We start from the raw sequence: 27,950 nt of genomic DNA on the forward strand, positions 1-27,950 counted from the left end.
TCCTGCCTCCAGACTCTGTCCTGCTGCACTGGGTCAGTGGGACCATCACCCCAGAAACGGGGCTTTGGCTGGCTCAGGGTTCTGCCAGCAGCACAATAAATTCAGGGCGTCACCACACGGCAAAACTCCAAGCTCAGCCCCAAGCAACCCCTTCCATCTGGCGTTATCAGTGGTTCCCAGGGGGGTTTTTCCCAATTTTTTTCCCATTTTTTTTTCCAGTTTTCCCAGTGTTCCCCAGTTTCTTTGGAAGTGGATCCTGGAGTTTTATTCTTGCTGCCCCGTGGTGGTTGGCTCTTTTTACGTGTGGGAGGAACACAGAACACTCACGGGCATGTGCTACCTCCTTTCCCCTGGTGCTCTCCAGGAGAGGCTGAACTTGGCAGTGGATGTTGAAAAACGCCTTTTCATCCTCTGTCAAGAGAGGCACAACTCAAAAAAACCCAGGGAAAACCCGTGACCCTTCTCCAAATGCCAAATTAATTGACCCTGCACTCCATCTCTGTTATCAGCAGTCCCAGGAACTCTCCTGAGGTGAGGGAACTTCACTGCTGCTCCAGGCTGGGCTTTCAGGAGGCTCCCCAGACCCTGGGAAATGAGCTGTCAGCACAAATACTTCACAAGTGCAATAAACCCAGGGGCTGCACCGCTCCTCTTTTTATTAGAGCTTTCTCCAAGGAGCTGTTAAGAGGAACTCTGTGGAAGTCTGGTCTTTGCATTGATACCCTTTGGGTTTGTGGGAAAAAAATAAAAGACCCACAAATATTTTGAAATTCTAATTTTTTTTCTCACAACTGAAGTTAAGAAAACAAGAAGAGGAGGGGGGAAAATAGGCCCACAAATATTTTGAAATTCTGGGTTTTTTTACTTACATCTGAAGTTAAGAAAACAAGAACGGGGAGGGGAAAAACTTGGAGCAAAATTCCACATGCATATCTTTGGTTCGGTTCAAAACAAACCAACTTACTCATTGAAGTATTGCTGCAATAAAAATTTGACATATTTTATTTACAGCTGCCTTCCACCCTGCCTTTTACAAATAGGATCTGGAGCCACAAGTCACAGAGATAACTTTGTCACCTGTTGGTTTTCCTGGGGTATCAGAGATTCTTCCCTCCGTGGAGGACTGCTATGAACATAACTGCTGAAAACCTTCTCTGCAGGAACAGTTTCAGTGTATCTTTGCTCAGAGAAATCACATTTGTAGAGATTTTTCAGGTCTCTGCCAGCAGAACTTGCTGAGTGGATTTAAGACATGCACAGGACACGTAGGGGTGCTGGGCAAGGCTCAAAGGATGGCTCTAAAATGCTGGAAAAACTCACAAATATCCCTCACATCAGAGATGAGAAAGGCTGCACAGAGCACATTGGTAAATTCAGGTTCTCATGCCACCTGTAGCCTTCTGTTAATTGCTTTATTGACTTCACAACAGAAAACACAAAATTAGCAACACCAAAGACTTCAGCCTCCTTTTCCAGCCTACAAATTATTGATAATCCACAGCAAATTCGAAAATATTTCAAGGTTAAGCAAAAACAATATGGATTCCTCATCACATATTTGACCAAACACATCCTTAATTAAATCTGAGTCCATTCTGATACTTCAGGTAAAGCTGCTCTGCCCCAGACGCCCCCAACCCAACTCCATCCATAGCCCAGGATGAGCTCAGCTCCTCCAGGGGACGAGGTGGGGGCTGTTTCACTGTGCAGAACCCGAGATGCTCCTGCTTCTGTCCCTCCAGTGCTGTGAGAATGCAGCTCCTCCTCATCCCAGGAACCCAGCAGTCAGAAGAGGGCTGAGCCCCCCCGGCTGCTTTGATGTTTGCTGGCTGATAGAGAAATTCAGAATAAAAGCAGAGTGGGAATTCCGAGGACACCAAGAGCCAACAGGATTAACCCAGGGCAGGACCTGCAGCTCTGCCCAGGGGCTGCAGCGCCCAGGCAGGTCCAGGCCTTGGCAAAGTCGCTACCTCTGAATTTCAAAATGATGCAGAGACCCTCCCACAATCACACCAAACCCACACCGTTATTAATTCAAACTCGCAGCATCACCGCCTAAAAAATTCAGCAGCTGCTGGAGGAAAATGTTCAGTTGAGAAGAAATCCTGCTTATTTTAACTCCTGGTTTATTTACTGCTCTAAACCAGCACACACAAAGAAAAACAGCTGAATTACCTGAATTACCAAGGGCTGAGAGTTGCTGCAGATTCACCAAAGCTTCCTTGAGCTCACACAGGGTCTTGGCAAGGGGGGAAGCTGCCACCAGAGCCTCTACCTCCAGCTCAGTCAGATAAACCAACGGGAGATCCAAACCTGGAACAAACAGGGGCATTTTAAACCTAAAGGAAGAGGCTCTTCATGGCTGCAAGGAGGAAATATTTTCCTGGGCAGAGGGAATGCTGTGAGGATCACAGAATGATGGTGGAGAATCTTCCTGGCCTCCTTAAATTAGCATTTAATTATTACAACGACATCCAAACTCTTCCTACAGGTGGTCACTTAATATAAAAGTGTGAAGGGTCTGTAGGGATGGAAATTCCTTGACTCCTCTCCTACAGAGAAGGGTGTAAAGGGATGGAAAGTCCTCGACTTCTCTCTACAGGGGGATAGAGGAGGCAAAAGTGGCTGCCCTGAGCTGGAACCTCAGGAAAAAAAAAATATATATGTGAAAGTAAAAAATAGAATAAATGGGGAAAAATAATTTTGCATTTGCTGTGTTATTAAACATAGATCCCCCTCTTTACCCTCGGCACAGGATCAGCTGCTCTGAAAGCACCTCAGAGCTGTGGCCCTGCCCTTACCATGCTCCTCATGCCCAGGCAGGCTGGAAAAAGCCTCCTCCCTGCTGAACAGCTCCCAGAGCTGAGGCAGCTCAGGATCCTGTGGGACAAAAAGGGCTCAGAAAACAGAAAAACTCCCAGAAAAGTGAGAGAGGGCCAGAACCTGACCCCTGCAGCTCACCTGCCCTTCTGATTCATTTTCACCATCCAGGCTGTGCAGGGAGGGTACAGGTCCCACTGCAGCCTGTGCCTGGACCTGGAGCTCCATCTGTGGATCTGCAGCTCTGCTCCCACCAGGAGCGCTCCCAAGCAGCTCCTCCAGAGCTCTCATCAGCTCTGTCACCTCTTGCCACGGGGCACCTGATGAACACAACACGAAATTTCAGTGGGATTCCCCAGAACCCCTTGGAAAACTGTGCTCAAATCCAGAGCAGCACCGAGAGCAGGAGCTTTTATTTGGGAATTCCTCAGGGTACCCCATTTCGTACAACATTCCCAAATAACTCTGTGCCCACCTCTCCCTGAGCTGCCAGACCTCTCCTCTCACCGAGCTCAGGTGCAGACAGGGCTGTCAGCTCTTACAGAACAATTTTCTGGGCTCTCTCGTGGGGATGAGTCAGGGCTTTTTTTAGCCTCTCCAGTGCTGCCCCTGTCCCTGCCCCTGCTCCCCTCACCTGGCTGGGAGCTGTTGTTCCCGTGTCCATCCCCCTGCTCAGCACCCGCTGCTGCCCAGCTCTGCTCTGCAGCTTTCTGCCCTGGCCTGGATTTGGTTTTCAGGGCATCCCAGTCCAGAGCTTGCACCGTGTCCTGTTCACAGAAAGCAGCAGTGTTGTATTTTGCAAACCCCAGAACCCACCTTCAGGCCCTCATATAAAACCATATAACATTTTATTTTCATGCTAAAATAAGCTACTGAAAGGAGTAATAACTGTCCTCTGATAAACTTTCTCATCAGGGCAGACATTTATCTTGAAATTTTCATGGTTGAAATGCCTCTCCCCACTGACCATGAGGCTCTGGATCCTCTGGCTGACGCTGTTGTGGAACACCAGCACGTCCATCCTGTGCTTGGCCAGCTGAGAGGCCAAGTGCAAATTCTGATCCTCCAGCTTGTCATAGAGGGTGCGGACACTGAAATCCTCCAGGAGCCTGGGTGTAAAGCTGATTCCTGAAACACCAGGGGAAGGCTCACACTCAAACACTGGAGGTTATTCGAGTTGATTTCCTCACACAAGACGCTGCCTGTCCACGGGGATTTTGTGTTCAGTGAGGAAGGAGAACGGATGAGGCAGGAGATGTGAGAGAAGGTCTCGTTCCCCAGCGAGGGGGAGGATGACAGGGCGTTACTATCAGCTCCTAAATGCTCCAGAAATCCGGGATGCTGGCAGAGCTGCTCCCAGCATCACCGCCTGCTGCCATCTGCTGGGCTCGGGCTCTGCCGCTCCCTGTGAGCAGCCCGAAATTCCCGAGCCCAGCTCATTCCCAGAAAGCAAATGATGCCCGGGAATCAGGCGCCTTCAGGGAACAGAATAACCGGCAGACGAAGCCAAGGAAAACACTCGTAAATCTTTATTTTGTCACCCGTCACCTGAACTCGCTGCTGTTTCAAAGGGCCTGTCAAGGCTGGGAATTCACTCTCTTAACTCCTCAGGGAAAAACCTCCAACCCATCCCAGTGACAGGGGGTTAAATTCCCTGGAATAAACCCAGGGTGGAAGTGTGTGCCTGTTACAAAGTGCCTGTGTGGCCTCCTGGGAGAGCAGGAAATTCTGGGTGAGCAGGTGTCAAAATATTGCACTTGAGAGAAGAAAATGGGGAAGAAGTGGGAAAAAAAAACAAACCAAAAAAACCAACAAAACCAACAAACAAACAAACAAAAAAACAAAAACAAAAAAAACCCTAAAAAAGAAAACCACCAAAAAACCCCACAAAAAAACTCCAAAAAAACCACAAAAACAAACAAACAAACAAAAACAAAAATAAAACAAAAAAAACAATGGGAGAACATCTGGGGCTGGCCCAGCACTTCACCTGCACTGGGCACTGCTCCTTTCTCCCCAGAGCCAGCATCTTCTCCAGATCCACGAGGACCAAGCATCTGATAGAACTTGAGGCTGGAGAGAATGGCAAAGAGGGTGAGGAGCACCTCATTCTTCTCAGCAGGATCAGACCCCAGCCCAGCTCAAGCAGAGGATGGATTTCCTGGGTAGATTTTTTGTAGGACAGGCTGCTCTTTACCTGTCCTTAAGCAGGATGTACTCTGGTGGGATGTGTGGCTCCCCCAGGCTCCTCCAGCGTGGCTTCCAGCTCTCCAGGGGGCTGATTTTGGGGCCAGCAGGTTGGAACACGATGGCCAGGGTGGTCAGCAGCACCACGAGGAGTCCCAGGACAAAGAGAATCGCTGGGGAAGCCAGGAGGGAGGGTGAGAAGTGAGAAACACAAAAAACCATTCAGCACCTTCCCTACTCCCTTCACTTCTGCTTCTCCCAGAAGCAGGGACAGGTGGATGAGGAGCAAAGTGTTCTCAGGACTGAAGGATCCAGTTTATATTTTTTATAGATAATATATAAAATATTTCTATTTTATGTTTGCACGCCACCCTTTCATTTCTGTTGCTTCCTGGCCTCCCACTGAAGGGCTGGTGTGAGCACAGCACTCACACCCACACCTGGCTTGGAGCAGAGACCTTACCTGACCTTGTGTTTAGCTCTTAGTCAGCTTTGAAATGATGGATTTCATTTCAGCGGGGTTTATCATGGAAATACACTGTCATTTTCTGCTTTCCAGCCAAGGAAAACAAAGCCCTGGGTTACCTGGACTCTTCAAACAGGGCGTGGGGAGAAGCACGACTGCTCCTTCCCTCTCTCACCACCTCAGCTCCTGTGAGGCAGGTTTTTGGCAGTGGGCTTTGGGAACCTCCACAGGAACAAGGGATTAAAGCTGACAAAGCAGTGCTTTGGTGGCATTTCCAAAGAAAACGCTTGTTTAAACACACTTGAGGAGGACACACACCTAAAGAAAGGTCATGGGTAAGAGTAGAGGTGGGTATCTCAGAGATCTGGCTGTACCTGTGATAGCCGCCCAGTTGGGAGCCAAGTTCAGCTCCTGCTGCTTCAGAATGCCATGCCTGGCCAGCTGGAACAGGGAGGAGGGCTGGAAGGACACGGCCCCAGGGTCGCAGCTCACGTTGGCTTTGTTCACTGTCACTATCAGGAAGTGTTCCTGGACAGAGCTGTCCCTGAAAACAAATGTCCCAGGCTCCAGGAAAACGTGGGCAAACCTGGAAGAGAGGAGTGAGGAAGGTACCAGCTGATCCAGGCTTCCTTCAGCCTCCGTCTGTGAGGGTGGTTAAACACAGGGGCTTGAACACAGCAACATTTGGTGTTTCCACCATCACAGACCTGCTGATTCTGCCAAAAACTCAGGTCCTGCCCACTGCTGGAACCCTGGAGGCTGAGAATTCCAGGCTTCCTGTGCTAAAAGGTGCTGACCCTCAAGCAAGCACCACATCTGACCTGAGGCCTTGGAACAAGCTCCCGAGATTGAGTGATAGCACTGGGATTATGGGTGTGTAATTTGAATAGTATTGTGTGATCTCACAGGGTGAAAAACTTAGATTGAATATTTTAGTGTATAGTAATACATGTGAGTCAAGATGGAGGACTTTGGGCATTGTCTGCGTCCTTCTTCTTCATGGGTTTGGGTGGTTTTCTGTAATTGGGTGAAAAAAGTCTGAACTGTGGGCCTTGGGTGGTCATTATTGGGTCAAAAATATAAATAAGATAGGTTCCATCTCGTTATTGGGGGATTATCCCTTAAATAATCTTGGAAAGACTTAGAGGCACTCCATTTTACCTCACTTCTCTAATTTTCTAGTTAGAGCTCATGGCTCATGAGTCTGTAAATAGGTAAGAAATAAGAAACAGAGTCCGAACACGAACTGTGACTCCTGTGAAATAATCCCGACCTTGGCAGAGAAAAAGAAGCCAGAACAGCCCACAGCACGGTTGCCCACAGCAGCATTACCAGGAGATGTTGAGCTGAGTCTCCTGGATCAGGTGGTGCAGCCTCCGGAAGGGCCCGAAATCCCAGCCTGGGTGGTTGTTGAAGAGATGCTGCTTCTGGTAAACGGGGTAATGGCTGGAGGCCCGCTCTGGGGACGGGGCAGCACAGGGTCAGCCCCCCTGAGCCCCCCAGCTGGGAAAGCTGGCACTGGGCTGGCAAAGAGTGGCTTAATTGAGTTTAATTACTGCCCCACCAAGATCTGTGCTGTCTAACACAGGACTGGTTTTATCTCACTCTACAGAAATCCAGTCCAAAAGTGAAAACCTGCAGGTAAGGCCCTGGCAGAGCCCAGACTGCAGTTCTGGGATGCAGGAGGTGAAGGGATGGATCCACGCAGCATTTCCAGTGTGGAGCCACTGCTCTGGACGGGTCTGGGCACACAAATGTGCTCAGCCCCAGCCACACTCACCCTGGGAATTGATGCTGAGCCGGAAAAGGATTGTGTCCCCTGCTTCCAGACACACCACCGGGTTAGGGATGAGGGGCAAGGCCTGGCTGTCTTTGGGGGAATTCCTCTGGACTCTGTGCCCTTTCTGCAGCTGCTGGTCTGAGGAAAAATCTCCTGCCACAGGCAAGAGAAGAACCAGGATGAACCCTGCAAAGTGAGCAGCACGGGACAGCACCCAACCCTGGGCAAGGAAGAATTATTTATTTTGTATCTGGGGGCAATTACAGCTCACAAAGCCAAATCCAGCTCCAAAACCTGCCAGCAGATTTTATATCCAAATGGAATTTCCTTCTAGTTCCTTGGAAATCCCAAATCCTGCAGTCTCTATCTGACCCATTCCCAGGGAGTAACCCTTGCAGTCAGGGAATTCCCCACTGCTTACCCCCAGACAGAGCAAGTTATTTCCCTGCTTTCTAAATCATTTGGAGCATCTAATAATGAATTCCCTCTGGGCCAATTTGCTGTCCAGTGGCTGTGCCAGCACAGGAGGAAATGGATGGCTTGGTGTGGCTGGAATTTGTGTTCCCTCTCAAGCCTTACCCATGAGGAACACATCCAGGACTTCTGTGCTGGAGACAACGAGACCCAGCACGCCCTGGGGGCTGAACAGAACCAAATGCACCCTCTGGCTGCTCTGCACATGCTCGTCTGGGCCCAGGACGTTTGACACCTCCTGTGGGAAGCAGAGGGAGCTCTGACCACTGATTCAATCCACCCTGGTTTGTGGTCAACACCCAGTGAAGCTGTAAAAGGAGTTTTCCCCCTATAATTCAGGAATTGTTTTTCTGTAATGCAGCAACCCTTAACCCCACCTGGAGGAGCCCCTCCAACCTGCTGTGGTTTCTGGGCTCTCCCAGACCTGCAGATTGGACAGCAATCCCTCCCTCCACACCTACCCTCACTTGTCCCTCGTTCGTCCTCAGCAGCAGCTCCCTGTGGGTGCCAAAGCCCAGGGAGACCCGTGGGGCTCTCAGCAGGCACAGCTGGTCACAGAGCTCCTCAGCAGAGATGTACTGCCTGCAGTGACATCTGGAAAAGGGACAAGTCCTTGGTCAGTCCTGATCCCTCAGCAAACAGCTACAACAGAGCCCCAGTCTCCCACAGCCCACTGGGGGGTGATCTTATTCTGTATCCGTGGAAAAAAGGATGGAGCAAACTCCCTGTCCATCTCATCAGCACCTGCCTGCTCTCCAGGGCCAAAATGTGACACCCCACCAAGAGTGCTGGGTTGAGTCTGGCAGAGAGAACCTTCAGTCCTGGGACAAAGCCCTGGTCCTTCCCCAGAGCTCAGCTCCAGGAAAATGGTTGAAAGAATCAGAGTATGATTTGGACACACCAGATTTCTGTACAACCCGTGCCAGGGGGAGATTTTCCAACTCAGAATCTCATTCACAAAGAGGAAAAAAGTGACCATTTTATGACCATTTTGCGACCATTTTGTGTCCATTTTATGATCATCTTGTGACCATTTTGGGTCCATTTTGTGACCATTTTGGGTCCATTTTTTGTCCATTTATGTGACCATTTTGGGTCCATTTATGTGACCATTTTGGGTCCATTTTTTGTCCATTTATGTGACCATTTTGGGTCCATTTTTTGTCCATTTATGTGACCATTTTGGGTCCATTTTGGGTCCATTTGTGACCGTTTTGGGTGTAGCCCTGGCCAGGCTCCTGTCCTGCCCAAGGTGCCGATTGAAGCCCTTCCAACGAACGTCCACTTTACTCCCTTCTCTCTGCCCAGCCCCTGTTCCATCCCAGGCCCCAGCAGCTCTCACATGCCCAGCTGTGCGTGCAGCTCCCCTCCGGCCGGCCCGCAGGCGGGAGCGCAGTCGTGGCGCTCGGGGGCGGCGCAGCGGCGCGTGGACGCAAGCCGGACCTCGCCGGGGGCACACAGCTCCTCCACCTGCAGGAAACACACCCAGACAGCATCCAGAGCCCCAGCAGAGCTGCAGCACTCCTAAAGATCCCCTCCTCCTCCTCACTGCCACGCTTTGTAACTCTCTTTGTGACTGCTGCGCTTACGACACGCGGCGTAAAGGCAATCCTGATGTCTTTAGATTTAACTTTCGTGTTTTCCAGATTCTGTATTGCATTCGTGGAGAAAAAGGGGATGGGATGGGATGGGATGGGATGGGATGGGATGGGATGGGATGGGATGGGATGGGATGGGATGGGATGGGATGGGATGGGATGGGATGGGATGGGATGGGATGGGATGGGATGGGATGGGATGGGATGGGATGGGATGGGATGGGATGGGATGGGATGGGATGGGATGGGATGGGATGGGATGGGATGGGATGGGATGGGATGGGATGCGATGGGATGGGATGGGATGGGATGGGATGGGATGGGATGCGATGGGATGGGGATGGGGATGGGGGAAAACGTGGGGAAAATAGGGCTGGAATGGGGGAAATCACTGAACTTCATATAAAGTGTTAGCAATGTCTCCTCACAGCTCAGTCACACAGAACAATCCTTTCCCAGCCCCAGAGCCAAGGGCACCGCTGCAGCTTTGGGCCCAAAAAGTGCAAACAGCAGGGGAGCAAACTGGGAGGATGGGACTGCATAAACTGATGTGTAACACTTAACCCCAATATGGAAATGGATCAAAACTTATAAAAGTGTGAAAATTCATGACCCCTGGTCCATCTTGGGTGTAGCCCTGACCAGGCTCTTGTACTGCCCAAGGTGTATCCTTTAAAAGCCTTTTAATAAATCCCTACTTTATTCCTTTCACACTGCCCAGCCTCTGTTCTAGGGAGCCTCTCCAGGCATCAATCCAACAAGGAACAATTTCCCCTCCCAACCTCTCGGGAGGTTCTAATTTTCTTCAGCTGTAAAAAAATATTTGAAAGAACCAGGGTATAATTTCAACACTTTAGATTTTGGTGGAACCAGTGCCAGGAGAAGGTTTTGCACTGCAGAAATTCATTCAAAAAGAGGAAAAAAATGCAAGATAAAACAAGAATTTGTTTCAGTGTCTCCGTGCCCATGGCAGTTCTGAAGAAAAACTTTATATTAAAGGAGGTTTAAACTCCTGCATCTGTCATGCATGTGAGACACTCTGCTGCTCCCACATCCTGGCATGGAAGGATCCTTTACTTCCATCCCTTATGAATTTTAATTTAACCTCACAAAATCCTGGTAAAGAAAACCTCCTACAAGAAAAGGCCAATAAAACACCTAAAATATTTGTTTGGCCGAGCTTAAGGCCTGAACTCTCCCCATCTCCTGCACATCACACAACAATTTTGGTTGGGTGCCCAATTTTACCTGAGGTCGGCAGTCCTGATCGCTGTTGCTGTCAGGGTCTTTCTTGCCTCTCTCATCGTAATAAACATAACCTGCCTGGCAGATGCAGGAGCCATCAGACTGCTGGAAAGCCCTGTTCAGCCCGTGGCAGGTACAGCTGGTGGCACCTGGGAGAAGAGGTTGGGTTTAGGGTGGGGAATGCAGCCTGGAACGAGCGTGGAAAGGAGCAGCTGCTGCTCTCAAAACTCTTTATCAGCTCCCACTGCTCATTTCAGTGACACTGCTGGGGTCTGTGCCCATCTCCCAGGGCAGAGCTGAGCCCCAGGACAGCCAGCTGGGGCCAGCCTGCACCGACACAGCCTCAGAGCATCCACTGAGCCAGAGATGCAGAAAGGCCCAGCTGCTCGTTGGCAGCAGGGGTTTGACAAACCCTCCATTAAATTGCAGCTTATGGCCCTGGATGGGTAAGGACCCAGCCAAGCCCCTCTCTCATGCCTCAACAGCCTCAAATCCACCTGATTTCAAATGCTGGGGCATTTGCACATACACCAAGTGAGGAATAAGCACTCTTTACTTTCCCAGTTTCCAGACTTATCCTGCTTTGTCATGCCCTCAGTGCCCAATTTTGGCTCAAAAGCATCCCCAGATTTAACACAATCCCCCCAAATCCTGGCTAAAGAGATACTGGTGGAACTCCACCGCTTCCAAAGCAATGATAGAGCAGGAATTAATAGAGCTGCTCAGCTCTCCTTTCCTTTAAGGAGATCAAATCCCCTTGGGGGGAAAAAGCTTTGGAATGGGAATCCTCCTCCCGGGTGGGACAGGGGAAGAGCAGCTGGGCATGGGCAGCACCCCCAGCTCCAGGAGGATCCCAGGGAACATCAGGAAAGGCCTCGACAGAGGGGAAAACTCCCCAGACACACAAAAACTCACCCGGCTGAGAGGAGGAAGAGCTGCCACAGGGGAAGCAGGCAGCCTGGCCAGGGAGGTGGTTGAAGGTGCCAGCAGGACAGGCCTGGCAGTCCCCTGGGTGCTTGGCAGAGTGGCTGCTCCTGTGGGTGCCCGGGGGACAGGGCAGCGGGGCAGGGGACAGGGCAGGGCAGTAGTGGCCGTGGGGACAAGGCTGCTGCTGGTAGCTGTCACTGCCTGCAGAAAGGGGTGGCATCAGGGACCCCAGCGAGTGCTGAGGGAGAGGCAGAGAGCCCTGCCTTGTCCCAGTGATCCATCTACACACGTCTCTCTATATATAGACACGAGTCTATATAAGTACACACGTGTGCAGAGCAGCGTTTTTCACTCTAATTCATATTTAAATATAAATCTCGGTCTTTTTCTTTCCCCCAGCTCTTCCACCAGCTCAACCCAGTGGCAAACCCACGTGACAGCCCACACCAGGGTTGTGTAACCGCAGAGGATCCAGAGCTTTGCCCACACAGAGCTCAAAACACTCTGCTCCCAATTTAAGCTGCTTTTTCTTGCCCTGCTCCCCCGTGGCAGCTGAATTTACCTGGCGGGCAGGTGAAGCCGGCCGGGCAGGGCTGGCAGGGCGCTGAGATCAGGGGGTCACTGCGGAAGGTGCCTGCAGCACAGAGCCTGCAGAACCTCTCGGCTGAGCCCCTCAGGCCGGGCAGGCTCAGGGCCATGTGCCCCCCTTCACAGGGCACCGGGCGGGCACTGCCCGCGGGGCAGTAGTAGGGGAACACACACCTGGGAGGGAAAACAGGGGCAGGAAAAGGGAAGGAAACCTCTGAAAATGAGTCCTGCATTCAGCGATCAGCAAAAAAACAGGGCAAAAGTAAAAGAGGTTCTCATCTCATTCCAAGCTAAGCAGAAAACACAAAATAGCAAAAACTGTGAATCCCCCTCCCTGTTCAGTCACCAAATCCGTGACTGCAGCCACGAAGGCTCCTTTGCTCCTGCACCCTGCACAGAGGCCGTGGTTTGGGTTGGATCCTACAATTCCCAGTACTGGGTGTTTTTAGGAGCTGGAGGCTGGCTGTACCCAGCCCCAGGCACTCACAGCTGCTCGGGGCTGGTGTAAGTCCAGGAGCCCTCGGGACAGTGGTAGCCAGCAGGACACAGGGGAGGCTCTCCTGTCACTGCACCACAGTAGGAGCCAGGCCTGCAGGGCTTGGGATTTACTGAGCCTGGGGAGAAACAGCGCTGATGTGACATTCCCAGAACAGGAGAATTTGTGTTGGGGTTTATCTGACTTTGTCATGCCCTCAGTGCCCAATTTTGGTGCTCAGAAGCACCCCTAGATTTAACACAATCCCCCCAAATCCTGGCTGAAGTGATCTTGGTGGAACTCCACCCCTTCCAAAGCAATGATAGAGCAGGAATCAGCAGAGCTGCTCAGCTCTCCTTTCCTTTAGGGAAATCAAATCCCTTAAGAGAGCAAGGAGGCTTTTCCATAAACTGTTTTTCCCACAGCTCCCAGCAGAGCACAGAACTGGGAACCAGTTTATTATTTAGCATGGCACGCTGACACCTCAATGCCCAGCCCTGCACGGAAACATCTCCTCCTTTTCCCAGCCCAGACCACTTCCTTGGCAACCTCAGCTAAACAAAAACAGGGAAGGCTGAGAGGGATCGTGGCCTGGGAGGACGGGGTAAGAGTCACTGCTAAATCCCTGATCCAGGCCCAGAAATGGCTGGAAATGAGGAGAACAAAGGTGGTGTCACCTGCTGGACACTCATAGCCAGGCTTGCAGGGTATCCCCTGGGTGTTGGGGAGCCCTGTCGGGGCTGGATCCGGGCAGTGATATCCAGGAGAGCAGGGCTCACACTCTTCCAAGGATTTGGCACCAGGCTGGATCCTGGAAGTGCCAGCTGGACAGAGGAACGTGTCCCCATTGCCAGGGCACCAGTACCCAGGGGGGCAGGGATAATCCTCAAAGCTGCTCAGGCCTGTGGGGAAGAGAAGGCAGTGAGGAGGGAAGGGAGGGTGGGTGGCCGGGGGGATTTTGGGGAACGGCTCCGAGGTGGCTGTGAGCAGGAATCCTCTCTCCTTATCTCATAGTGGGGAATTTTGTCACCCAGAGGAGGAAAAGGGAGGGAATTTTGCCACCCAGAGGTGGGAAAACGAAGGAATTTTATCACAGAAAGGTGAGAAAGGGAGACAGGAAGGGAAATGGGAAAGGGAGGGAATTTTGTCATCCAGAGAGGTTAAGGGGAGGGAGTTTTGTCATCCAGAGGCATGAGAGGGAAGGAATTTTGTCACCTAGGGGAGGAAAGGGAAGGAATTTTGTCACCCAGACAGGTTAAAGGGAGGGAATTTTGTTAACTAGAGTTGGGAAAAAGAGGGAATTTTGTCACTGAGAGGCAGGAAAAGGGCTGGCTTTGCCCTGCACTCACCTGGCAGGGGACAGTGACACCCTTTGACACTCACCTGGCAGGGGACAGTGACACCCTGTGGCACTCACCTGGCAGGGGACAGTGAGACCCTGAGGCACTCACCTGGCAGGGGACAGTGACACCCTGTGGCACTCACCTGGCAGGGGACAGTGACACCCCTGTGGCACTCACCTGAGAAGAGACAGTGACACCCCGATGACACTCACCTGGCAGGGGACAGTGACACCCTGAGGCACTCACCTGGCAGGGGACAGTGAGACCCTGTGGCACTCACCTGGCAGGGGACAGTGACACCCTTTGACATTCACCTGACAGGGGACAGTGACACACTGTGGCACTCACCTGGCAGGAGACAGTGACACCCTTTGACACTCACCTGAGAAGGGACAGTGACACCCTGTGGCACTCACCTGGCAGGGGACAGTGACACCCTGTGACACTCACCTGGCAGGGGACAGTGACACCCTGTGGCACTCACCTGACAGGGGACAGTGACACCCTGTGGCACTCACCTGAGAAGGGACAGTGACACCCCTGTGGCACTCACCTGGCAGGGGACAGTGACAACCCTGTGGCACTCACCTGACAGAGGACAGTGACACCACTGAGACACTCACCTGGCAGGGGACAGTGACACCCCTGTGGCACTCACCTGACAGGGGACAGTGACACCCTGAGTCACTCACCTGGCAGGGGACAGTGAGACCCTGAGGCACTCACGTGACAGGGGACAGTGACACCCTGAGGGCACTCACCTGGCAGGGGACAGTGATACCCCTGTGACACTCACCTGAGAAGGGACAGTGACACCCTGAGTCACTCACCTGGCAGGGGACAGTGACACCTCTGAGGCACTCACCTGGCAGGGGACAGTGACACCCTGATGACACTCACCTGGCAGGGGACAGTGACACCCTGAGGGCACTCACCTGGCAGGGGACAGTGACACCTCTGAGGCACTCACCTGGCAGGGGACAGTGACACCACTGAGACACTCACCTGGCAGGGGACAGTGACACCCTGAGGGCACTCACCTAACAGGGGACAGTGACACCCCTGTGGCACTCACCTGTAAGGGGACAGTGACACCCTGAGGGCACTCACCTGGCAGGGGACAGTGACACCCTGTGACACTCACCTGGCAGGGGACAGTGACACCCTGTGACACTCACCTGAGAAGGGACAGTGACACCCCTGTGACACTCACCTGTAAGGGGACAGTGACACCCCGAGGGCCCTCACCTGACAGCAGACAGTGACACCCCTGTGGCACTCACCTGACAGGCGACAGTGACACCCCGTGGCCCTCACCTGGCAGGGGACAGCGGAACCCCGGCGGGCAGGGCTGGCACTCTGCCGGGCTCCGGGCCCCCGGATGCCCACGGAAGGTGCGGGGAGGGCACTGCTGAGGGGCCAGGACACTGCCATGGCCACTGCCATTGCTCCCGAAGCAGTAGTGACCCAGAGGGCACGGATGGGCCTCAGAGTCCCCTAAAAAACAGACAAAGAGGATTTAGGGGGTGTCCCCAATGCCACTTTGTGTCCCCCTGTGCCACCCCAGCCCCTCCTCTGCCAGGTGTCACCCAGGGATGTCACTGGAGGAACAGGACACTGCCTCTTTTCTCTGCAGAACCCATCGCTGCCAGGATTGAGCCCTAGTTCCACATCTGACACCCAAGGCATCCTCTGGGATGGGGGGAAAATGGGGTGGGAATGGTGGAAAAAAGGATGGGATTGGGTAAAATGGGAGAAAAAGGGGGTGGGGTTAGGGGGGATGTGGGGGAAATGGGGGGAAATGGAGCTGGAATGGGGGGAAAATGGAGCAGGATTGGGAAAAATGGGATGGGATGGGATGGGATGGGATGGGATGGGATGGGATGGGATGGGATGGGATGGGATGGGATGGGATGGGATGGGATGGGATGGGATGGGATGGGATGGGATGGGATGGGATGGGATGGGATGGGATGGGATGGGATGGGATGCGATGGGATGGGGTGGGATGCGATGGGATGCGATGGGATGCGATGGGATGCGATGGGATGCGATGGGATGCGATGGGATGGGATGCGATGGGAGAAATGTGGGGGAAACAGGGCTGGAATGGGGGGAAATGGGGCTGGAGTGGTGGGAAATGAAGCTGGGATTGGGAAAAATAGGAGAAAAGGGTCTGGGAGGAGGAAAATATGGGGAAAAGGGTCAGAATGGGGGAGAATTTGGGAAAATGAGGCTGGAATGGGGGAAATTTGGGGAAAATAGGGCTGGAATGGGGGAAAATGGGATGGGATTGGGAAAAATGGGGTAAAAAGGGGCTGGGATGGGTGAAACACTGGGAAAAATGAGGGAGAAAGGGGCTGGAATGGAGGAAAATAGGGCTGGAATATCAGGGACACACCAAACTCTCCCAAAAAGCAGCTCCCATGCCCTCCCCTCAGTGATTGCCACCCAAACCTGCTTTGCACCAGCGGCCTGGTGGGCAGGGCAGGCAATCCTCCCTCCTCCCAGCCCCTGGAAGAGCCCTGAGGGTGTTGGCAGGACACGGTGTGGGCACCTCAGACCCCTCCAGGCAGTAGTAACCTACAAAAATGGGGGGAAAAGAGATAAAAGTAAAACGTGCAAATCCCCCAGTGGCAAAAATGACTGAGCCAGATCTGCTGTTGCTGTGGAATGAACTTTTACAGCTGTTCCAAGCCAGGAGCCTTCAAACTCCTCTGGACTGGCAGCTCAGCACCTTAAATTCCTGGTGGCCTTTTTGGTCTGGCACACTTTGGTCCAAAAAGATGCAAAACCGAGGAAACTGATGAGCAATGATATTTTTAATTAGATACAATGCAATATATTGTGCAATATGTTATATTAAACTCCTGGTGGCCTTTTTGGTCTGGCACACTTTGGTCCAAAAAGATGCAAAACCGAGGAAACTGATGAGCAATGATAATTTTAATTAGATACAATGCAATATATTGTGCAATATGTTATATTAAATTCCAGGTGGCCTTTTTGGTCTGGCACACTTTGGTCCAAAAAGATGCAAAACCGAGGAAACTGATGAGCAATGATAATTTTAATTAGATACAATGCAATATATTGTGCAATATGTTATATACTCCACTTGGGCAGCAGCAGGGCAATGCCCTGGACTGTGGATTTTTCTGAGGTCCTCACCTACCTGCAGGACACAGCCCTGCACACACCTGGCCCCAGCGGCACCCGGCCAGGAAGCGCCAGGAGAAGGGGAGACCTTGGGGAGCAGCCTGAGAGCTCCCAGCCAGGCAGAAATATCCAGCAGCACATTTCCCTTCCAGCTTCCCGTGCCTGGAGAGGAGAGGAGAACAGGATTTGTGTACTCTGAGCTGCTGCTGGCGGTTTGGTGCAGAAACAGAGTATTGACACCAGGAACTCCGCGAGGTTTTGCAGGGAAAAATAACTTCTGATGTGAGAGAGAAAACAGACACGTTTTTCCACTTATGGAATTGTGGGTGACTTTCCAGCAGGCTGGACTTTCTGCATTACCCCCATGATTTCATAAATGCCACCCACGCCTCTTTCAGGTGCTTCTTTGTACCACAGCAATGACGCCAGGCTGCTTTTGCCTCCCAGAATTCACAGATCCGATGCCTCTGTACCCAGCTCTGTGGCTAAGCTTGTATTTCTTTTCTTTGAGTGAGAGAAGGGCAGGAGAGGGGACAGGAAGAATGAAGCAAGGATGTCAGACTGCTCCAGAGGAAGGGAAAAAATGCCAGGGTGACCTGCAGTAGTGGCCAGGGAGGCAAGGCAGGCATTCCTTCTCATTCCAGAGGCCAGTCACATTGTCAGGAGTGAAGGTGCCTTCAGGACAGGTGAGAGGATCTCGTGTCCCTAAAAGGGAGAGCACAGAGACAAAAATAACCCTCCCTGAGAGTCGTGGTGTGACGAGGCTCTCCAGCTGTGCCCAGTGACTCTCAGGTGGCCACTGTGCCACGCTGGCTCATTGCCACCTCCTCATCACCTGGCCTGGGGGGGACACTCAGGATTGCACAGCTCTGGGGTGGCAGGCAGGCACAGACACCTGAGCCCTTGCCAGAGTACCTGAGGGGCAGTAGGAGTGAGGTGGGCAGCGCCGGGGGTCCCCTGCCACCAGCTCCTGGCAGTAGAATCCTCTCTGGCACGGGATGCAGGAGGCAGAGCCCGGGGCTGGCTGGTACTGCCCGGCCGGGCACGGCCTCGGGAGCGCTGACCCTGACCCACAGAAGTGACCCTGGCCAGGACAGAGAAGGGAGAGCATTTCATGGAGCAGAGTGATGCCTTCTTTAGGGTTACCTAAAAATAAAGGTCAAACAAAATTAGGAGAATAAAAAGCAGTTCTGTTAATGGAAGGGCCTTCAGGTACATTTAGGGCAGATGAAGCCCACCCAAAATGGACAATGGTCACGGGTTTGCACACTTTGATCAGTTTGGGCCATTTGCAGATTGGGGCTTCATCTTCCAATGACAGCTCCAGGTAATGAAGTCATTGACCCCAAGTTTGCTGCCCCAACTCACTTTTGTTCCCATCTCTCAGGCCTGAGGCAGTGAGGTGTCCTTGACTGCCAGGCCTGGAGAGGAATTGTTGTGTCTGCCCAAAATGGGGAGGCAGCAGCAGCTCACACTGTGTGTGGAGTTTGGAGTTATAGACTCAAGAATTGTAGGATCACAAATATGTGAAACACAGAAAAGCTGAATTCCTAAGGCATCATTTCCCCCCCTTTAGAGGCTTGACAAGGCCTCTACCTTGTGACATACCCCAGAGAAATGCAAGTGGTTAATTTATTTCTTTCCAATTGTAAACATGCAAATACTTTTATCAGATTATGTTTCTTAAAATGTCACAGACGATGGGGCAATAGAGACTTGTCAATCTCTAATCTAAATATCTACTACTAATATATATTATCTACTAATAATATATATCTAACAGCAGTGAATATCTGCCAAAGCCATGGGCTGTACAAACCCCAGACCCACCCAAACCTCCCTGTGCATGTGAGCAATGTCACAGTCAGCTGTGGGTGACCCTTGGCCACCGTGGCACACGCCAGGGCTGAGAACTCCCCGTGCCAGCCCTCAGCAGTACCTTGGGGCACAGGAACGCCGTGGGGCTGATGGAGCTGAAGTTTGCCGGGCAGTAAAACCCCCGGGAGCAGGGTCCTGTGGGAGCGCTGAGCCCCGCGCTGGCGCAGAACGCGCCGGGGGAGCAGGGCACACAGCTGTCCTGGGAGCCACCTCCTGAGGGGACACAAACACCCGGCGGGTGGGACAGCACCCAGGGCACTGCCAGCACCTTGTCTGAGGTGCTGACACGTGGCCACCACCGCTGGAAACACGTGGCCACTGACCTCAGGGACAGCTGGTCACCGCTGAGGTCACGGCAGGACAAACCCCTGGGGAGGTGACACTCACCAGTGGCGTTGTTGAGGGTCCCAGCCGGGCAAGGCACCGGGAAGGGCGTCCCCTCTGGGCAGTAGTGTCCCAGGGGACAGAGCCCGCTAAGAGGGGACCCTGCTGTCCCCCGAGGGGTGGCATTGGTGGCTCCTCCTTGGCAGAAGTAGCCGGGCGAGCAGAGCCCTGGGTGGCACAGAGGGAGGCAGGCAGCACCCACAGCCCCTCCTGGACCCTCCCAAACAGCACAGAGCCCCGGGGAGCCGCCAGAGCCCATCCTGGTCCTGCATTATCTCTGCTGATAACCTGGGCTGGTCACCTTTGCTGTGCCTCTCCTTCTCCCCATTATTATTATATTAACCCTCGGCCTCCCTCCCTTTCCTGACGGGCACTGACCTCACCTGGTGTTTGCTCACCTTATCTCCTCTCTACCTGCTTCCCTACCCGGGGGAAGAGCTCTGCCTCTCTTCTTTCCAGGCATCCAGCCTGGGGTTTTGGCCCAGGGACAATTACCCTGTGCGTAAATGGGAGGGGAAGGATTTTGGAGGGCAGAAAGAGCAGAGATAAAATGTTAAAGGAAGAGAAAGCAGAAAAAAAAAAAAACCTAAGGGAGAGAAGGAAAGGCAATGCAGTAACAGAAATAGCTGTTAAATAAAAAATAACGAGAAACTCAAATAATAAAAAAATGAAACCAAAGTAAAATAATAAATAATAAAAATTATTAAGAATTATTAAGAATTTATAGGAATTAATAAGAAATAATGAATAATAAACAATATAAAATAATAACAAAACAACAAAACGTTAAAATATAATATTATAATGAATAATATCACAATAAATTTTAAAATTAAATAATAATAAATATTAATAAAAACAAATAAAATAATAATAAAACCAAAATAAATGCTCAGTGAGAAGAATGAAACAGAGAAAAAGAGGAGGCTGCCAAGCCCAGCCTCAGGGTGTCCTGCAATAGCCTTTACCCCGTTCATGGAGCTGTCTCCCATTTCCCCATGTCCTCCAGCCCTCATCTCCACCCCCGTGCTGGGGCAGCTCTGTTGGCACCCAAACTCACCATCAGGCTCCCAGTTGGCCTCTCCCCTGCAGTACCTGCCCACGGGGCACTGCCTGCAGGCCGTGGGTGCCACTGCCCCCTCCAAGGGGCTCAGCGTGCCCTCGGGACAGGGCACAGGGACAGCAGTGCGGCCCGGACAGAAGTACCCTGTGATGGAGAGGGACAGGAGATATTGCATGAAGCCTTAGAAAAGAGGGCAACAGTCTTAAGCCGTGCCAAGGGAAACATAGGTTGGATATTAGGAAAAAGTTTTTCACAGAGAGAGTGATAAAGTGCTGGAATGGTCTGTCCAGGGAGGTGGTGGAGTCACCATCCCTGGATGTGTTTAAGGAAAGCCTGGATGTGGCACTGGTGCCGTGGTTTAGTTGAGGTGTTGGGGCTGGGTTGGACTTGATGATCCTGGAGGTCTCTTCCCAACCTGGTGATTCTGTGATTCTGTGATTCTGTGATTCTGTGTGTGTGACTCTGTGACTCTGTGACTCTGGGATTCTGTGATTCTGTGACTCTGTGACTCTGTGACTCTGGGATTCTGTGATTCTGTGATTCTGTGACTCTGTGACTCTGTGACTCTGTGATTCTGTGATTCTGTAATTCTGTGTGTGAAAATGAGAGCCTGGTCACTCTTGTGAAACCACGGCTCTGGCCTGCTCTTTTGGCTAAGCACAGCTCACAGTTGGCCTGATAATTTCCCATAAGGAAAGAATCTGCAACTGTGTCAAGAAAGACTTCTGCCCATGTGAAACCTCTTCTGTTTAAGAGATAAGACTCTAAACACAGTTAGAGAGGAAAGTTTTTGACAGACACATCCGCTAGCAACTACTAATCAATGGACTGAGTTGCAGTAAGTTACTAATTAGAATTAAACACAATGCCTTTAGAAAAGGCATCTTTAGAAAACCATGCAAATATAAGCTGTGAAGAAGAAAAGGGGGCTATTGTGAGGAAATGAGACTGCTCACAGCCAGGTGAGAAGGGAAACGCCGGCCTGCTCCGAGCAGCAGCAAATCCCCCATTCCCTGAGTGGACAGAGGGATCCCCCAGCCCCTGCCACACCTGAGCTCACCTCTGGGGCAGGTGAGGGGCTGCACGGTGCCAGCGCTGCCGCAGGACGTGCCAGGCAGGCAGGGCAGGCAGGCGCTGGCCCCGGGCACGGGGCTGAAGGTGCCGGGCTCACAGGGCAGCTCCAGCCCCGAGCCCGCCGGGCAGTAGGAGCCGCTGGGACATCTGTACCCGTGGATCCCATCCGAAGGGCAGGGAGAGGAGTTTCCTTCCAGGCAAACATAGCTGGGGAGAGAGAGAGAATCCACCTGCAGCAGGGATTCCTCACAGGGGAGCGTGGGGTGTTGCTTTTATCTTCTTTTTTTGCCAGAGTATGGATTAAATGCTCAAGAGATGCAGTTTTGTGTTTGGACTCAGATGTTTATCAATTCTTATCTATATACAATCTCACAAACTGTGAGTGCTACAGCACTGCTAGCTAACAAACCAAAAATGGAGCCATATCTATCTCTCTATAAGGCCTTTCAAGGGCAAATTGTCCAATTTGACACCTAAATTATTTTTACTTTTAACCCAATAACCAACCACCCATGGCCCACAATGTGACTTTTCTATCCAATTACAAAACACCACCAGACCCATGAAGGAGAAGGTGAAAAAGGACTTAGCCTCTGCCCTAAATCCTCCATTTTGCTTTATATATATTTCTATATTCTAAACCCTTAAACTCTAAGTTTTGCACCCTGTGATATCACACACTTCTATCCAAACTCCACACCCACAATCCCAGCGCTGTCACTCAATTTTGGGAATCTTTTCCATGGCCTCAGGTCAATGCAGTGTTTGCCTGGGGGTCAGTGCCTGCCAGCACAGAAAATCTGAAATTCCCAGTGCCCAGGGCTCCAGCACTGGGGGAGGCACACACAGAGCCAGCCCTGGACAATGAGCTTGGTTCAGCTGTGGCAGCAGCTTCCCCCCATTTCGTGCCCTGAAAACCCTGGGAAAAGGCTTTTTTACAACCAGACTGCCTGGAAAGTGTTCTCATTGTGGGGGGGAAAAAAAAATCCTTTGAAAGTGAAAATATTTTTACTTCAAAACACAGGGCCCAGGTGTTCAGTCCCTGGTGCCTTTGCTGAGCTTCTTTTTATCCCCAGTGTTCTTTTCCTTCCCAGCCCCTTACAATGAGCAAAGATGAAGAAATTCAGAATCCATGATGGTTCTAAGAGCTGAACAACAAGGAAAAGAGAGCTGTGATCCCATCACAGACAAGAATTCAAGAGATGGAGTTTCTGGAGGAGAAAAAATTCCCACTTCTGAAGGCAAACGACTGAGTGTGAAAGGAACAGCACTGAATGAAAACCAGAAAAGCAGCTCTTTTTTGCTTGGAAACAAGAGCAATTCCGACTGAGCAGCAGGTTCTGAGGAGTGAGGGATGCTGTGTGATAAAGGTGCTGAAAAGCATCAAATTCTCCCTGTTGAGGGACACAGATTTTGGAAGTCAAGGGTCATTTATAATTTATAATTTACATTTTACCATCCACCTCAGAAAATCTTGATCGTTACTGTCACAGCTAGGCTGTAATAACTTTCAGGGTTAAAGGAAATTTTGGGAAGTCTTAAAATTCAACTAGGACAGGTCAAATCTCTTATATTCCCAAGAATAATTCTTTTCAGTCCTTCTCAATGCAGTCCTCATTGTATTCCCAGCTTAGTTTCAACTTCTAAACAAATTTCATTGTAATTTTCTCCGCTCCATTCAAGAGCCAGCTGCTCTCAGAAATCTCATTACACTGGACTGAAATCACTTCTAAGACTCTCTTACACTTATAAAATAAATCAAATTTCTGTAGCCTCTTGCCCTGAGGCTCGTGAGATGGACAGACACTGCTCAGGGCACTGAGCTGGCAGTGGTGCCTTGTCCCTGCTTCTTGCACCACCTTGTGGGAGAACGGGACTCAGGAGGGAAAAAAAAAGTTAAATTCCCAGCACGTCTGAATTATGGGGCTAAACAAGGGATTTGCAGCAGCAACTTATTTATAATAATGATTTTTTTTTCACTGAAAACAGAGAAAAACTATTTATAAGAATGTCAGGCAAATGGGAAGGGGCAGGAATGTCCCTACAAGGAGATGCCACATCCCAACCGAAGGGCTGAGAACAAGCCCAGGATCTGGAAATTTGGACGTCCCTTGATTACAACGCACGGCAAGGCTGAGTTTGGTGACCGACCAGCTGTGAGAAATGGATTTGTGGAGGATTCTCAAAGCCTGACTGAAAGCTCACACAGTCCTGTGCATCTGTATTCAAACTCTGAGATAAGGTGTGCTGACTTGGAAAGGACATGGGAGAGAGAAGACAGTGTTGAGAAATTGAGCTGGAAACAAGTTTCAAACGTTGGCCTTGCAAACAGACCAGATATTTTTGAGAATTAGAACTGTGAAAGATGCATTGTGGCAAGACCAATAAATAAAAATATTATTTTGGGGTAAAATAATAGGTGGGGTAAAATAAAAGGTGATTAGTGTTGGAAGTATTAGCAGCATTGTGTGGCAAAAGCTAATGGGCTGAAAAGGTATTTTAAACAAGAAAGAGTTTGGCTTCTAGAATGGTGTTGAGTTTTACATCTCTTGTGTCCCACAGTTCTACAAGATTGAAAATGGAATAAAATCTTTTCAAACACCTCTGAACTGCCCCGTCTCTGTAGAGCTGGGTTTCTCCAGCACGCAGTGACAGTGCCACTCACCCTGGGTCACACAGCGAGGTCTGGGCCAGCTCAGCCAGCCCTGGGCCCCTGCAGACCCTGCCAGGCGGGCAGGGCTGGCACTGCTGCTCTGCCCCCAGCCCCAGGGCGCTGGACAGGGAGCCAGGGGGGCACGGCACGGGCTGCCCGCTGCCACGGGGGCAGAAGTGGCCCACGGGGCAGATGTCATTGCCAGGCAGGGCAGGGCTGGAGGATTCCACCTGCGGGAGGAAAACACAGGGGGAAGCGTTACCAGGAGGGGAATTGGAGCAGGGTGCACAGGGAGAGGTTCTGGGCAGGCACAGGGGCTGAGTCCTGCAAATTTGCTGCCTCTAAACTAAATAAAGACCGTTGGCATAAAAAGTGTCCTGGCTCCTGAGGGGTGGTTATCCTGTCCCTGGTGACACATTTTGGAGGTGTCAGACCCCACGCTCCAGTGCAATGCAGAAAGGAAAGCCTGGCCAGAATTTACCCACGGGCAGCCAGGTATTCCCTCAGACATCAGGAGCAGCGTATCCCTGTGATGCCTGCAGTTTTAGCTTTCCTGTTTCCCAGATTCTGCACTGCACTGGTGCATAACTCTGAACTTCCTATAAAGTGTTAGCAAGGTCTCCTCACAGCTCAGTCACACAGAACAATCCTTTCCCAGCCCCAGAGCCAAGGGCACCGCTGCAGCTTTGGGCCCAAAAAGTGCAAACAACAGAGAATTGAGGGGAGCAAACTGGGAGGGTGGGACTGCATCACCTGAAGTGTAATTGGACAATTAACTCCAATAAGGAAATGGACCAAAACTTATAAAAATGTGAAAATTCATGCCCCCTGGTCCATCTTGGGTGTAGCCTTGGCCAGGCTCTTGTACTGCCCAAGGTGTGTCCTTTAAAAACCTTTTAATAAATCCCTACTTTATTCCTTTAACACTGCCCAGCCTCTGTTCCAGGCAGTCTCTCAAGGCATCACCTGCAGCTGAGGGAGCAGAAATGCTTGGAAAACGTCCCAGCAGCAGCCAGGAGATTGTGACAGGCCAGTCCTGGTCCCCAGGTCCCCAGGTCACTGTGCTGCTGCTGCTGCCTGGCACTCACCCTGTGCTTGAAGGGGGCTGGGCTGACGGCTCCCTTGGCACAGTGATAACCTGGGTAACAAAATCCAGATGGCTGGGATAGCCCTGGGGCTGAGCAGTACATCCCTGAAAGGAACAGAGAACCACGAATGGCAGTGCAGGGGTCAGACATGTGGAAAGAGAAATCGTTCACACATTTCCCGTGCCCAGCCCCTCCTCACCTGCTGGGCAGGGCTCGCAGTCAGCCTCACTGGTGGCACCAGCCCTGGGGCCAAAGGTGCCCTTGGGACACGGATGCTCCGTGCTGAAGGTGGTCCCTGGCAGGCAGAAGTGCCCAGCAGGGCACAGCTCAGGAGTTTGTGCTCCAGGACCTGGGATAGAAGGGAAGAACCTTGCTCAGGAGGGATTGGGACAGGTCATGACATCCTCCATCAACAGAACCAGCCTCCCTCCCCAGACAGACACAGGGCATGGGGAAAGCAGATCCCATGGGGCAGGAGGACCCCCGTGGACAGCAGTGGGGTCTGGCAGGTGATGATAACAGAACACGGTCCTTCAGAACTGCTTTTGCCCAGATCAGAGACAAGGGAAACCCAAAATTACGATCTCCCTCCTCAGACACCTCTCCCAAGCATCAGGAAGTAGCAACTCTCTGAAGTTCAGCTCAGCAAAAGAGCATTTCACCACACAGGTGAGGCAGTCCTGAATTAAATGCCTGGGGAAAACAAAGGCTTCCCATTAAAAAGCTCAGCTGGGATTCTGAGGCTCTCAGTTGTGGTGCCAGCTCTGCTAAAACTCACATTAGCTCAGACAAGTAACTCCTTCCCTGTTGCTTCAGCTGCTCAGAGAAAGGAAAAGCCTCTTTGTCCCCAGGAAGGTGATGGGTGAATTTGTCACTGTCAGAGAGACCACAGAGATCCCGGTGCTGGGGGGAGCAGCACATCTTGTGCAGGCAGATGGTGAGAACCTCTGAGCAGGAGCAGCTCTGGCTCACGGCCAGGCCAGGAGCTCCCTGCCAGGAATATTTGTTTCCCTGCGAGGCCAGAGCCGTGTCAGACACACACAGGAGTGCAGCAATGCATCTGTGTAACATAACCCTGATGCACCAGCCAAACTGTTTGTGAGCAATCTTACCAAACCACCTGCAGTGTTATTAGAGCCCTCAAAAATTCATCAAGGTCACTGAGAAAAACAGGGCTAAGAACAAGAAAAAAGAAAAGCCTGAGAAAGTGACTACCAAGAATGCCAAACCTCGGTAAAGGAGGCACAAGGTGATGATGGACCCTGACCAACGGGATGTCCTGAGGGAGATGTGTCTGCCTCATGAACTTGGCCAACCCAGAGGTGTAGGTTTGGAGTTACACACTAAAGAATTTCAGGATTAAAAATGTGTGAAAAATAGAAAAGCTAAAATCCTGAGGGATCAGAAGGATTGATCCCAAGCCATGAGTGTGGGCCCACCCTGCAATCTGTCACTGCTGTGACAGGTACAGCCCATCAGGGGTGCCAAATGCAGCTGAGGGGCAGCAAGGTGGCAGCAGCCAGACCCACCTTGAGGACAGTCTGTGAGGTTGGTGGAGGCAGAGGTGCAGTAGAAGCCTTCTGGGCACTCCAGGCACTGTGTCCCACTCCAGGACGGGCTGTAGGTCCCTGCAGGGCACGGCTGGGCTCTGCTGCTCCCCTCCTCACAGAAATGCCCAGGGGGGCAGGGACCTCCGCTGGCGCTTGGCTTGGGAGGAAAACACCACAGTTAGAGCCCAAAAACTCCCTCGTGTGCAAACAGATCCGAGTCAGGTTCCAAAGGTGACATTCACGGTGAATCCTGCTCTCACCCCTCGCTGCTGAAGGCTGCACAAAGCCAGGGCTGAGTCTTGTCATCATCTTTAAAAATTCCTGCTGAATTTTGCCTCAGAGGAGGGCTGGCAGATGCAGCGCTCTAATCAGACTCATGAACTATTAACCTCTGGAATTTTAATGTGATGTGGCATTCCACGCTGCTTTGCAGCATCAACATGCAAAGGCAGAGCTATTTTGCTTAGTTTTAAATGTAAAGCTCAAGGAAAACCAGATGTATTTTGTTATCTCTGTTCCCCTTTCACCATCAATCAACCAGAAGGAGGTAATGTTGAAAGGGAGAGTTTAATCCAGGGCAGGAGAACTCAGGTGACCTTGTGGCCCTCAGTTCCAAGCTATTTTATATATTTTACACGATTTCCACCACACCTCATCTTACCCTGGGAGGTCTGGGGGAAAGACTTCCTCCAGTGCAGTAGAACCCAGCCTCACACAACCCAGTAGGAGACACAAGTCCAGTCCCATTGCAGAAATAACCTGAAATTAAATTAAGAGAACGATGTTGGCAGCTCCAGAAGGACAACAGCAGATTTGGGACGGGGAAATTAATCCTGTTTGATTCAGCTGCAGCTGCTCTCCTGAGAAGAGCTGCAGAGAACAAACAGCACTTGTGTCACCTCTGGATGTGGAACATCCAGAGAAAGGGTGCAAAGGGAACCTCTCCCTCTACACCTCATTGTGAGCATCCTCTTGTGAGAGATATCGGGGTGCACAGGACAGGGGACTGTGGATTTAATCAGCACAGCCAGTTTGATAACCAAGATGCCTTGAAGAACAAACAGAGCTTTGAAGAAGATTGGATCAAGACTGGTGGACAGGAAAAGATTGAATCAACTTCTTCAAGCAAGAGGTGTTGTAAAATGTATGAGTTTTGGCTGTGTGGTGTTTAACCGAATCATTGTAGTAAAAAATTACT

The 27,950-nt window shown here is 51.3% G+C and overlaps 2 protein-coding genes and 1 long non-coding RNA gene across 9 annotated transcripts; 1 reads left to right on the forward strand and 2 right to left on the reverse strand.

Annotated features, from left to right (window-relative positions):
• Positions 1–1,029: 1,029 nt before the first annotated feature.
• On the reverse strand, positions 1,030–17,206 carry LOC134561220 (uncharacterized). Of its 2 annotated transcripts, XM_063418035.1 has the most exons (21): positions 16,361–17,206; positions 15,221–15,400; positions 13,238–13,462; positions 12,573–12,699; positions 12,060–12,259; positions 11,486–11,698; positions 10,574–10,719; positions 9,070–9,197; positions 8,189–8,321; positions 7,833–7,965; positions 7,254–7,406; positions 6,806–6,932; positions 5,848–6,059; positions 5,018–5,180; positions 4,811–4,893; positions 3,788–3,948; positions 3,455–3,587; positions 2,962–3,140; positions 2,802–2,880; positions 2,176–2,313; positions 1,030–1,829 (listed from the first exon to the last, which is right to left on the reverse strand). In XM_063418035.1, exons 5-21 carry the CDS (start codon positions 12,193–12,195, stop codon positions 1,786–1,788), a joined length of 2,361 nt encoding a protein of 786 aa, XP_063274105.1. In that variant the 5' UTR covers positions 12,196–12,259; positions 12,573–12,699; positions 13,238–13,462; positions 15,221–15,400; positions 16,361–17,206; the 3' UTR covers positions 1,030–1,785. The 2 variants fall into 2 exon arrangements, with proteins under 2 accessions (XP_063274105.1, XP_063274104.1); XM_063418034.1 differs by lacking the exons at positions 15,221–15,400; positions 16,361–17,206 and having other exon boundaries at positions 13,238–14,061.
• Positions 13,104–17,377, forward strand: LOC134561224 (uncharacterized). Of its 4 annotated transcripts, none has more exons than XR_010082870.1 (3): positions 13,104–13,164; positions 15,486–15,616; positions 17,215–17,377. It is a non-coding gene; the product is annotated as an uncharacterized LOC134561224 (long non-coding RNA). The 4 variants fall into 4 exon arrangements; XR_010082869.1 differs by having other exon boundaries at positions 13,122–13,164; positions 15,471–15,616; XR_010082872.1 differs by having other exon boundaries at positions 13,122–13,164; positions 15,540–15,616.
• A 283-nt stretch (positions 17,378–17,660) lies between these two features.
• LOC134561221 (skin secretory protein xP2-like) lies at positions 17,661–27,703 on the reverse strand. 3 transcript variants are annotated; one of them, XR_010082867.1, is made up of 6 exons: positions 26,732–27,703; positions 25,402–25,551; positions 25,203–25,306; positions 24,127–24,344; positions 19,328–21,668; positions 17,661–19,153 (listed from the first exon to the last, which is right to left on the reverse strand). XR_010082867.1 is itself a non-coding variant. In XM_063418038.1 (6 exons), exons 1-6 carry the CDS (start codon positions 27,059–27,061, stop codon positions 20,475–20,477), a joined length of 1,080 nt encoding a protein of 359 aa, XP_063274108.1. In that variant the 5' UTR covers positions 27,062–27,703; the 3' UTR covers positions 17,661–20,474. The 3 variants fall into 3 exon arrangements, 2 of the variants coding, with proteins under 2 accessions (XP_063274108.1, XP_063274106.1); XM_063418038.1 differs by having other exon boundaries at positions 17,661–20,531; positions 21,448–21,668; XM_063418036.1 differs by having other exon boundaries at positions 17,661–21,668.
• Between the last annotated feature and the right edge of the window lie 247 nt (positions 27,704–27,950).

The sequence above is a fragment of the Prinia subflava genome, chromosome 22, assembly GCF_021018805.1.
Source record: "Prinia subflava isolate CZ2003 ecotype Zambia chromosome 22, Cam_Psub_1.2, whole genome shotgun sequence".
Classification (NCBI taxonomy): domain Eukaryota; kingdom Metazoa; phylum Chordata; class Aves; order Passeriformes; family Cisticolidae; genus Prinia; species Prinia subflava.